Below are 13,227 nucleotides of genomic sequence, written 5' to 3'. Positions count from 1 at the left end.
TAAAAAAAGTATGTCAAGCAATGTCTTCTTCTTATTCATGTTCTTATTGTGAGCACAGGATTAACTAAATTTACTAACAGATGCTTCTTCAAAAGAGGCACATATAAAAAGTTTAAATGCAGGAATAAAGCTCTAAAATCCTTTAAAAATCTGATTCCATTATAAAACAAGTTAATTCATTTATTTTAAAAATATGAGCTTCCAAATATTGAAATTGCTACTTTTTTTTCACAATCCCTTTACTATAGCCACACTGGATTAACAGATGATTTAAATACTTTCTGAGAATTATTAATGCTTATTAATAGTTGTTAAGCTCCATACAAGTGGAAATGTATAAAAAGAAAAGCAGTAGAGATTTCATTTGGTTATAAGGTAAAATCTATGATTTGTCAGAGTGATAAAATTTCTACATGGTAGTTTAGATGTTCTGCCATTTAAACTGGTAAGTTTCTGGACAGCAGGGAGTGTGGCTTGTTCATTATTTTATCTCCAGTACTTAACAGAGTTATGCACAAAGCAGGTATTCAATACATACTTTTTAAATGAATAGATAATGGTAGGGGACAGGACTTAAAATCTCACTTTATAGTAACAGCAGCTAATATTTATTGAACACGTACTATGTGCCAGGCACTATTTAAGAGCTTTACATGGTCTGAAGAGTTAACTTATTTAAATCCTCTTTGGTATGATTATCACCCCCATTTTACAGATGAAGAAACTGATACACAAAGAGATTAAGTAACCTGCCCAAGGTCATTCCACTAGCAAGTGATGTAGCCAAGATTTAAATCAAGGCAGTCTGGCTCCAGAGCTCAGGCTCTTAACTACAAGTCCATACTGCCTCTTTTCTGGTGTGGACTTCAAGCTCTATTACTCAATGATACCTTTTAGCTAACAAGGCTAATGTAACACAAAGCTAACAGGGAACAGAGGACAAAGAAGAGACCAAACATAAAGTATTACAATGGTTTTTACTTTGTTTTATTTTATTGGAGAATAAAGAAAGTATCTTGAAGTTTATATTGCTTGAGTCTAAGAGAAGTGTCTGCTTTTCCTTTATTAGTCAACATATTTTTGGTGTGTTTAGAACATTATTTGCAACTAACCTTAAGAGGCCTTGATGACGGACAATCCCAAAAGCTGGCAAATATCATGCCAAAGACTAATAAATGGATAAACAAATCTCAATATTTGTATTAACTTTCCAAAATTCTATTTTACAATTGGCTTTTTCTAAAGATAGCCATGAAGAATAGTAATATACAAAAATGGGATAGAAACATGAATGCAATGTGTTTTGACTTGCATGAAAGAAAGAAGTTACTTGGAGATTAAAGAAACGGTGAAAAGCACTGGAAAGCTTTTCCTACCAATCATCTCCCACCAATAAAACAACTAATATTCATTTATCTCTCTACAATTTACAGAGCATTTTTACATAAAATTTGTTCACTTGCCAATAACCTTAAAATATCATTTCTACCTAGAGATACCACACATAGATTGGTTGAGTCAAGGCAGAGGAAGAAAACTAAGGCAAACCCAGAGAAAGAAGATCAGATGGAGAATTGTATAACAGTATTCCAATGACATTTTCATTCTCCTAAAAAAGTATAGTCCAATCAAATCTTTTGATTTCAGTGGCCCTATATTAGCTTGCCTGTATGTTGATAATAATGATGATGACAGGGGCTGGCCCCATGGCTGAGGGGTTAAGTTCATGGGCTCTGCTTCGGTGGCCTGGGGTTTTGCTAGTTCAGATCCTGAGTATGGACATGGCACTGCTCATCAGGCTATGCTGAGGTGGCGTCCCCCATAGCACAACCAGAGATGCTCACAACTAGAATATACAACTATGTACAGGGGGGCTTTGGGGAGAAGAAGAAAAAAAGAAAAAGACTGGCAACAGATTTAGCTCAAGTGCCAATCTTTAAAAAAAAAAAAAGATGATGATGATGATAAAGAATATGGATAATTAAATAAAAGGATCATGGAGGGTTTACCATGAAGCTAGAGGACATTCTGAGATCTTTCTAAACTAAGTGTATAGAAGGAAAACAGTAACCTTAAACACACACACAAATTACTTGTAAGTGCTAAATCTAATTTACCTATTTATTAATAAGGCTAGATTACATTATAACAAATAACCTCAACCTATGCTATTTTAAATAAAGAACTAAAATGTTTAGGTTGATAACTAACTTCTTTTTTTGGCCAATCATGAATTTTTTTGTATGAGCCTGAGAAAAATCTCATCTACATAACCATGGTCAATTCATATGGTTTTGTATTGGAAAATCTGCAGTTACATGAGTCAACCAAATATTCTGGAACATAATAATCTTGAATATATACATCTTCTACATAAGCACAATTCATCTATAAGAATTTCCAGTTACTTTTTATTGGCTCTTACCCCTTCTTTCGGGTCGGTGTTGAGTCCTCCTCCTGCATGACCATGCCAACATGTCCTTCTTTCTATCAGCGGCCATGCCTGGAGAGCCTAGTTGAAGATGATACCAAGCGGTCCATTAGCTACTACAAAATTTCAGATCTTTAAAAATCTGATTTAGACTGTATAATTTAATGAATTTCCCCCAAACAAATTCAGAGGCATAGCTTTTAGCCTAGCATAGCAAAGCAAAACATCTTCCTATTAGCTTACAGATACATTTATACAAAGAATATTGAGATATAACAAATACTCATACAGAAGTTACTTTCTCTAAATAGCTTCTGAAATTAATGTTTAAAATATTAAACTTGTATTATGCTTCTATTTGACTAATACTGGCTTTCTTACCGTCATTAGCTACTATAGTACTGTGTAATCTGTTACTCTATCATTGGCAAGCAAAGTATATTATACAGTTAATTAATTATATCCCATTTGCTTTCCACGTGTATACATTTTTGCTTTACAATTTAATGCAGTTGATTTTACATAACTGACTCTTTTTCTTATTATTCTGACTCATGTATACTTAGAGACAAAGTATTTTTTAATACTTCACAGTCTTATCTTATGCTATAGTAATTTGCATACACGTTTTGTCTTTTCTATTACATGGTAATTTCTTAAGATTAGGGACAGTCTCTCTTATGCTTGTATCTCCCAGGGCACATACCACAGTGTCTTGAACATGAGCAGGTTAGATTTCAATGTTTGTTGGATTAGTTTATAAAATAGAGCTATCTGCCAACGAGCCTTGAAAATATACAAACATCTTGTCTATTACATTTTTTTTAAAAGCCTTAAGATCATTGCTCAGGTTAGAGAAAAAGGAATAAATCATTTGATAAAATATAACAGTTAACAAGATAGTAAAGATTAGGCTTAAAATTTACGCTTGCTAATATTTAAAGTATTTCCTCAATTAAAAAATACTTAATGAAGTACATGGATATAATAATACTTCTTCAGCAGCCACAATAATCAATAATTAATGAATGAGGGTACAGTTTTTTACAAACACAAATGTGTATCAATACCGAATCATACCAGTATCAGCTCTGGGCCAAGCTATGAAAATGGAATTATAAAAAGCAAAAGTGCCTTCTTGTTCTCACCAGTTGAGACACAAGAAGTAACTGCCATAAATGGGTTATTGATCTTTAGAACAACAATCTTAAAGCATTTTTAAAGGGAAAAACTCAAAAGGTAATTTTTAGTGTGACGATGTCTTTTTGTGACATTTTTTTCTTCTGAAAGACTGAACAACAAGTTATATCAAGGGATCTGGTGAATACCACACAAGATAACGAGGTCTTCAACAAAACAAAAGATTAAAGTATAAACAAACTTAGTGGTGTCATGAACAATGAGAAGATTGAACATTCTCCCGTAACTCAAAACTTTAATTTAATAATGGAAAATCTAATTCATTTCTATGGCCTCTGTATAAATTAGAACAATGCCTTGTACCTTAATGGCAAATAATTATTAATCAGAAAGAAAAAATAAAAGAAGTACTCAGGATTTAGACCATCTTCTAATTTTCTAGTCTTTTTCTGTCTTGGAGATTTACTTGTCTCATTTTAAAGCACTGATAATTTTTAAAAATGTCTTTCACTTACATTAGTAATGAAAAATAACCCTCATCAACATGTAAACCCAGCATCACTTACCCCAGGGGCTCTAAAAAGCTTAGAGTCCCTTGACATTCTGCTATTTGAACGTTTTACAAGGTAAAGAAACTTTGTTCACTTGAAAAACTTACAGCATTCCATACATCAGATACAAATTACCAGGATAAATTTAAGCGTCAACAAACTGCCATTACGTTTATAAAAGCTTTCTGAAAGTGTTACTCTCATTGGCACTGATCTCGAGAGATTTAGACAGATTTCTCCAGGGGTAGAAAAATATCAAGATTTCTTTCTCCATTTTCAGTAGCAGAATGCTATCTTCATTTCCAGTAGCAGAAACATACCTTGTTATTCATCTTGCTAGTATTTAGAAAAACATGAAAAGGGAAACTATTTGGGAAATATAAAATATGTACTGTAAATTGGAAAATGCTTCAAGGGCTTGCACATTTTTCCTAGTTATACATGGAAGAAGTGTCTGCTAAATCTTACCCTTGTGGCATCTAATAACTGTCTTGAATTGCCTTTCCCCAGTCCCTGCCATGTGGTACGTCTTAATGACTCCAGGATCTGCAGAAGAGAAAAAAAGGGGGAAGAAGTTTCAGAGTGGACAGTCAATATTCAAAGATTTCCTTTGTTGCATATAAATATACATAAAATTAAAACCATAGTGAGTGTTAGAGAGATGGTTACACTTTTAATACATGCCTAAAAAGATTAAAAATAAAATGTGTGGTTCACGTATAAGGTCACATATTATTCATTAAAAGTGTCAAACTATTTTCTTTTTGCCCTCTTTCTCTAGGTTTCTCTGTCTTTGTTTCTTAAAGCTGCCAGTCTTCAACCCCATTTCTTTCTTAAATGGCTTTTATGCCCTTTTCAAACACTCCTCCCTTTACTAATTCCCTTTACTGTATTCTATTATGCCCTACCTTGTGTCTGTTCCCTCTTTAGTCTTAATCTGAATGCTAAATTTAGATATTGATCACAAGATCAGTTTTGCCAAATACTTTTATGTACCTAACTGTTGGACTCCAATGAAAGATTCCTTCAGCCAATTTTTTGTCTTGATAATGTTCCAAAACCAGAGTTGAAGGAAGGCAGAATAAAGAACCTCTCCAAGATAGTATCAGATAGACATCTGTAAAATGGACACACAATCTTCTGAAATGTACCATCAATTTAGTGAGGAAAAACTGGCTTCTTGGGTCAAGTCTCTCCCAAAAGGCAGATAATACTTAGGCTTTCCTTAAGCTATAAATGAGTTATACAAATAGATTAATGTCTGAATATAAAAGCTAACACTGTATGCTTCAAAAGAGCAAAAGTGAAATCAACCAAAAAACAACCTCCATATACAAAAAAACTAACCAACTTACTGAGAAAATTAACTCAGTTTTTTTCTAAAATGTAACTGAACAGTAGTTGATTTCTGCTTATGTATATTTGTAAATATATAAGGCAGTCCCTGAATTACAAAAATTTCAAAAGTACTAATGGCTGTTTGCATACTGTCTTGCCAAATCCAATTTCCTACACCACTCCATGTACCCTCAAACCTCCACAAGCCATCCACCGTCAATTATGCCTTTCTGGTGCTTAACTCAATTGCTTTCCTCACTGCCTTTCTCCATACTAAGACCTCATACAAGCTTTACCCCTTCACTTTCCTGTTTTTCATAAGCCCCCACTTCAAGTAACTGCACATCAAGCATGATCATGCATGTTTGCACATGCATATTCAATTTAATCTTCTTTGCCGTCCAAAATTTTTCCAGTTATCTCAAGTAAAATACTATCTACCTTCTTCTCTCCTTTTTCTCAAAACCATACCTATATACGGCCAACAGGTAAAAGATGAATGTCAGTGATACACTCAAATTAACAGCAAAAACATACATTCTGAAGTGATATTGGTCAAAATAGAGACAATGTACCATAAAGTCTAGGCCCTTGAAAGTACTCATAAATCCACTTCAGAAATTCTAGCTCTCTCTTTATCCTTCTATAATCAAACTATTTTTCCCTTAAGCATCAGGATTCAAGGTAAGTAATTTTTAAATGTTCATATTCAAACTGAACTTCTAGTACCGAAATAGCATTGTTAAAATTACAAACTATTTGAGGCATGTGAAAACCTAGAAAACAATATAATGAACAAAAGTGTACTCACTACACAAGCCTAAGAAATAACAAATGAAAACAAAGCCCCAACAGGCACCTCTACAATGCCATCTCCTCCTGGTTCCCCAGAGAGTATTAGCATTAATTATTTAAAACATCTTTCATTGCAAAATGAAAAATAAGCCTCATAATGGGTTAACTCCTTTTGACGGCTATTCCCACCACTATTTAAAATATCATTCCTATGGAAAAATGTTCTGAGTTTTAAACAACAAACTTACAGACACCTCTGAAACATGATGCATTTGTAACTTAGGGACTATTTCTATTTTTAAAACCCTGAAAGAAGAAGAGTTTACAGCAAAAAAAACCTTTCGCTTAAAAATGGAGGTGGGCAACAAGAGAAAACAAGATGCTTAATTCTGTGAAACTTGATTTGAACATTAGAGGGTTGGATTAGATGCCCTCTAAGGTCCCTTTCAACTCTCAAATTCTATGATTTTTATGGAATTAAACGAAAAGTCTGCTGTTATTAACTGGATTTAAAAAATCTTAACTGAGTAGATTATAATCTATTTCTACAATAAATCTAGCATCTGAACTTATTTATAACACCATCCCTCCAAAGACACACAAAGCAATAACCCATATACTGCTGAAGATAACAGACATGATCGATATGCACAGATAGCAAATAAATGCAGTATACTAATAATGACAACCTCCCAGTCCATATGAAGAGGCAGATAAGTTAAAATGTTTACACTGGAGAGTCACGTTTATTTTATCTAAAAAGGAAGAAATTCTGGAAGAACCTAAAAGTTAAGGAAGGATTCTGTGGCTGCTGAGTGTAATACTAATCATTTAGATCAGCACTATTCATCTACTAATCATTAGAAATATTAATCTTTGACAGACAGTTGTATAGGCACAGTATCTTGCTCCATGTAGACACTCAATAAATATTTATAAAAAGAATATCAACACTAAAACCATCAATCTAGCAGACAGAACTACCTCAACATATATGAGGCCAAGACCAAAACGAGGTGGCTAATAAAATTTAAAGCAATTCCATTATGACTGCATTCTCCCTTTAAAGTAAAAATTTAATTTTTACTAAAAATAATCCTATTAAATAACTTCTTTAATTACCAGATATGATTGCATCCTTTTTTATAATAGTTAACTTTCATAATTCATGTTCAGTGTTTATGACACTTGAAGAATTACCTAATAATAAAAAGAGATTAAAGAACAACTTATAAATCATCAACCAATCAGGAATTTTGGAGTCAATTATATATTCTGCATTTCTGAAGCCTTGGAAGCAAAACTAAGTTTACCACTAGCCATCCACGATGTATGTAAAGCTTAACAGTATCAAGTAGTCGTGTGTAAATATTGTTATCATCTGATCATTCCAAAACCTAAAACATTTAAAATTAAGCTCTGAATACATTTCTAAAGACAAACTGTTATAATTCAAAATTACATTTAACTTACTTTAAAAGCATAAAAGTTTGAGATGAATGTTATTTAAACCAGGTTTTCTTCCCAACTGCCTAGAAACTAGCTGAGAGGGAGAGAAGGGGAAAGGGGTAGGGGAGGAAAACGGGGGGAAGAGAAGGGGGAGGGGAGTGGGGGAGGGGTGAGAGGGGGTAGAAGGGAAGAGAGGGGAGAGGAGGATAAAATGGTAGACTGATGACTTAGATTTTGTAACTATGTTCCTCAGCTGAAAGTTGAAGGATAAAGGATTTCCTTCTCTGTGTTACACATTCAATAAACGCTTGTAGAATGAACGAATAAATGGCAGCACAGCATAAGGATTTTGGACAGCTCACGTCACTTGAGTCTTCATTCATTAAGCCACAAAATCATCAGGTTGAATTCCATTGCTATAAAATTTGATGACTCTAGAATAGGGGTTGGCAAACTTTTTTTCTCTAAAGGGCCAGATAGTAAATATTGCAGGGTTTGCAGGCATATAATCTCTGTCACAACTACTCAACTCTGACACTGTAGCACAAAAGCAGCCATGGATAATACATAAAAGAATGAATGTGGCTGTGTTCAAATAAAACTTTATTTAGAGACACTGAAATTTGAATTTCATATAATTGTCACTGAAAAATTATTCTTTTAATTCTTTTCCCAACCATCAACATATGTTAACCTCTTAGCATAGAGGTCTTGCAAAAATAAGTGGCATATTGGATTTGGCCCAAGGGCCACAGAGTGCTGACGCCTAGATAAATTCTTAAATAATTTCTACATAATTTCTAAAATCTCTGCTGCCTCTAAGGACTCTGAGAATACCATAACAAAACAAAGCACCTCCACCAAAAATTAGTCACCACCACCATCACAAAAAACCAACTTATGAACAAAAAATATCCACAGAATTCCCCTCTTCCTCAACCAGTTTTCCTTTTACCTACAAAATTTTCACATCTCTGGGGGAACAACATCAGCAGCAAGGCCCATTTAGCAGAGGTACAAAAACTCTTCAGAGAATATTTATGTTTGTTTAGGCAACTTCTGTGAAGAAAGATTAGAAATGGCTCCCATTCAGATAAGAAACTCATTTATCATGACTTTTTTGTCATCACAAAACTTGGTCATTGCTTCATATGTTTCAGCTAAGTGGTGTGAGATGCCATGCTGTTTGCTAATACAGCAACAAAGAACTACAAGGCGTTTGCCAAATTCATAGCAATAAAAACCAATGACTGAATATTAAAAGGTAAGAAAAGACTTCAGAACCAATTCATCTTTTTTTTACTGAGGTAACACTGGTTTATAACATTATATAGATTTCAGGTGTACATCATTATAATTCGACTACAGTATACACTACATTGTGTTCACCACCAAAAGTATACTTCCATTCTGTCACTGGACAAATATCTCCCTTTACCCCTTTTGCCCTATCCTACTCCTCCTCCTCTCTGGTAACCAGCAATGTGTTCTCTGTATCTATGTGTTTCTTTTCTTTTTTTTTTTTTTATCTTCCACATGTCAGTGAAATCAGACAGTTTTGTCTTTGTCTGACTTACTTCACTTAGCATAATACCCTCAAGGTTCATCCACGTTGTTGCAAATGGCAAAATTTCATTGTTTTTATGACTAAGTAGCATTCCATTGTACAAATATACCACATCTTCTTTATCTGTTCATCCATCGATGGGCACGTTAGTTGTTTCCATGTCTTGGCTATTGTAAATAATGCTGCAATGAACATGGGGTGCATATACCTTTTCAAATGAGTGTTTCATATTCTTTGGATAAATAGCCAGAGGTGGAATAGCTGGATTGTATGGTAGTTCTATTCTTATTTTTTTGAAGAATCTCCATACTGTTTTCAATAATAGCTGGACCAATTTACATGCCCATCAGCAGTGTATGAGGGTTCTCCTTTCTCCACATCCTCTCCAACACTTGTTATTTCTTATCTTTTTAATAACAGCCATTCTGACAGACATGAAGTGGTATCTCACTGTGGTTTTGATTCTCATTTCCCTAATGATTAGTGATGTTGAACATCTTCTCATGTGCTGGTTGGCCATCTGTATATCTTCTTTGGAAAAAATCTTCTGTTCAGATCCTCTGCCCATTTTTTAATTGGGCTGCTTATTTTTGTTGTTGTTGAGTTGTATGAGTACTTTACATATTTTGGATAGTAAGTTCTTATTGGATGTATGATTTGCAAAAATCTTCCCCCAACCAGCAGGCTGCCTTTTTGTTTTGTTGATGGTTTCCTTTGTGTGCAGAAGCTTTTGAGTTTGATGTAGTCTCATTCGTTTATTTCTGCTCTAGTTTCCTTGCCTGAGGAGATATATTCAAAAAGATACTGCTAAGACTGATGTCAGACTGTACTGTCTATGTTTTCTTCAAAGAGTTTTATGGTGTCAGGTCTTACATTCAAGTCTTTAATCTATTTTAAGTAAATTTCTTTGTATGGTGTAAAATAGTGGTCTAGTTTCATTCTTTTGCATGTGGATGTCCAGTTTTTCCAAACCATTTATTGAAGAGAATTTCCTTTCTCCACTGTACATTCTCAGCTCCTTTGTTGAAAATTAGCTGTCCACAGATGTGTGGGTTTATTTATGGACTCTCAATTCTGTTCCACTGATCTGTGTGTCCATTTGTCTGACATTACCATGCTGTTTTGTTTACTATAGCTATCTAACATACTTTGAAATCTGGGAGTGTGATGCCTCCACAGCTTAGTTTGTTTTTTAATTGGGATGGCTTTGGTTATCCAGGGTCTTCCGTTGTTTCATATAAATTTTAGGTTTCTTTGTTCTATTTCTGTGAAAAATATCACTGGGATTCTGATAGGGATTGCACTGAATCTGTAGACTGCTTTAGGTAATATGGACATTGTAACTATGTTAATTCTTCCAATCCAAGAGCATGGACTATCTTTCCATTTCTTTGTCGTCTTCGATTTCTTTCAACAATGTCTTATAGTTTTCCATGTACAGGTCTTTCACTTCATTGGTTAAATTTATTCCTAGGTATTTTACTCTCTTTGTTGTGATTGTAAATGAGATTGCTTACTTTATTTCTCTTTCTGCTAGTTCATTGCAAGCATATAAGAAATGCAACTGATTTTTGCATTTTGATTTTGTACCCTGCAACTTTAAAGTATTCATTTATTATTTCTAATAGATTTTTGGTGGATTCTTTAAGGTTTTCTATATACAAAATTATGTCATACATGAATAGTGACACTTTTATTCTTCCTTTCCAATTCAGTAGCCTTTTATTTCTTTCTCTTGCCTAACTGCCGTGGCTAAGACTTCCAATACCATGTTGAATAAGAGGCAAGAGCGGGCATCCTTGTCTTGCTCTTCTTCTATAACGGACAGCTTTCAGTTTTTCACCATTGACTATGATATTAGGTGTGGGTTTGTCATATATGCCCTTTGTTATGTTGTATTTTCCTTCTATACCCATTTTATTGAGAGTTTTTATCAGAAATGGATGCTGAATCTTGTAAAATGCTTTCTCTGTATCTATTGAGATGATCATATGATTTTTATTCTTTATTTTGTTAATCTGATGTACCACATCGATTGATTTGCAGAGGTTGAATCATCCTTGCATCCCTGGAATAAATCCCACTTGATCATGGTGTATGATTCTTTTAATGTATTGTTATATTTGGTTTGCTAATATTTTGTTGAGGATTTTTGCATCTATGCTCACCAGTGATACTGGCCTGTACTTTTCTTTTTTCCATTGTCCTTGTCTGTTTTCTTGTATCAGGGTAATATTGGCCTGCTAAAATGAGTGAGGAAATGTGCCCTCTGCTTCAATTTTTTGTTAGAGTTTGAGAAAGACAGGCATTAAACCTTCTTTGAATGTTTAATAGAATTCACCAGAGAAGTCATCTGGTCCTGGACTTTTGTTTTTTCAGAGGTTTTGATTACTCTTTCAATCTCCTTACTAGTGATTAGTCTATTCAGATTCTCTATTTCTTCTTGATTCATTTTGGGAAGGTTGTATGATTCTAAAAGTTATCCATTTCTTCTAGATTATCCACTTTGATGACATATAGCCTTTGACAGTAGCCTATATTGATCCTTTGCAGTTCTGGTGCACCTATTGTAATTTCTCTTCTTTTGTTTCTGATTTCATTTTTTTGAGCCTTCCCTTTTTTTCTTAGTGATCTAGCTAAAGGTTTGTGAATTTTATCTTTTCAAGTTCAGAACCAGCTTAGTTTCATGAATGTTTTCTATTGTCTTTTTAGCCTCTATTTCCTTTATTCCTGCTCTGATTTTTATTATTGCCTCCCTTCTATAAACTTTGAGCTTTCTTTGTTCTTCTTTTTCTAGTTCCCTTAAGTGTACTGTTAGATTGTTTGAGATTTTTCTTGTTTTTTGAGGTAGGCCTGTATTGCTATAAACTTCCCTCTTAGAACCACTTTTACTATATCCCACAAATTTTGATATGTTGTAGTTTTCATTTTTATTTGTCTCCAGGTAATTTTTGGTTGCTTCACTAATCCAATAATTGTTCTGTAGCATGTTGTTTATTCTCTACATATTTATGACTTTTCCAGCTTTCTTCTTGTAGTTTATTTCTACTTTTATACTGTTGTCAGAAAATATGCTTGATATAATTTCAACCTTAAATTTATTCGGAGATGTTCTGTTTCCCAATATATGGTCTATCCTTGAAAACGTCCCATGTTCACTTGAGAAAAATGTGTATTCTGCTGCTTTGGGATGGAATGTTTTATATATATCTATTAAGTCCATCTGGTCTAATGTTTCATTTAAGGCCAATGCTTCCTTGCTGACTTTCTGTCTGGATGATCTATCCATTGATGTAATGGGGTATTAAAGTCCCCTACTATTATTGTGGTGCTGTCAATTTATCCCTTTAGATCTGTTAATAATTGTTTTATATATTTTAGTGCTCCTATATTAGATGCACATATATTAATAAATGTTGCATCTTCTTCATGGATTGTCCCCTTTACCATTACATAATGTCCATCTTTGTCTTTTGTTATCTTTTTTGGCTTGAGGTCTATTTTGTCTGATATAAGTATGGCTTATATCCTGTTTTCTTTTAGTTGCCATTTGCTTGGAGTATTGTCTTCCATCCCTTTACTTTGAGCTTATGTTTGTCTTTAGAGCTGAGATGCGTCTCCTGGAGGCAGCATATTGTTGGGTCTTGTTTTCTAATCCATCCAGCCACTCTGTATCTTTTGACTGGCAAATTCAATCCATTTATATCTAGGATGATTACTGATAATATGATGACAATCCTACCATTTTACCTTTTGTTTTCTGGTTGTTCTATATTTTCATTGTTTCTTTTTCTTTGTATTTGTCTGCCATTTCAGTTTGGTGTTTTTATGTGATGTTTCTCAGTTTCCTCTTTCTTTGTGTTTTGTGCCTCTGCTCTGAACTTTTGTTTTTGGATACCATGAGGTTTGTATAAAAGGTCTCATGGATAAAACAGTTCTTTTTCTGCTGACAGTAT

General features: G+C 33.9%; 1 protein-coding gene across 1 annotated transcript in view; it reads right to left on the bottom strand.

The window, feature by feature from the left end:
- The window catches only part of ABCB7 (ATP binding cassette subfamily B member 7), a 114,649-nt gene that overhangs the window by 61,959 nt on the left and 39,463 nt on the right, over positions 1-13,227 (bottom strand). Inside the window, exons 3-4 of the mRNA XM_046673774.1 lie at positions 4,591-4,668; positions 2,426-2,512 (exon numbers count right to left, since the gene is read on the bottom strand). Of these exons, the coding sequence (XP_046529730.1) occupies positions 2,426-2,512; positions 4,591-4,668 (165 nt within the window). The remainder of the gene's footprint in view (positions 1-2,425; positions 2,513-4,590; positions 4,669-13,227) is intronic.

Source organism: Equus quagga, chromosome 10, assembly GCF_021613505.1.
Source record: "Equus quagga isolate Etosha38 chromosome 10, UCLA_HA_Equagga_1.0, whole genome shotgun sequence".
Classification (NCBI taxonomy): Eukaryota; Metazoa; Chordata; class Mammalia; order Perissodactyla; family Equidae; genus Equus; species Equus quagga.
The sequence above is the reverse complement of the archived record's forward strand: the minus strand, read 5'-3'. Positions and strand labels throughout refer to the sequence as shown.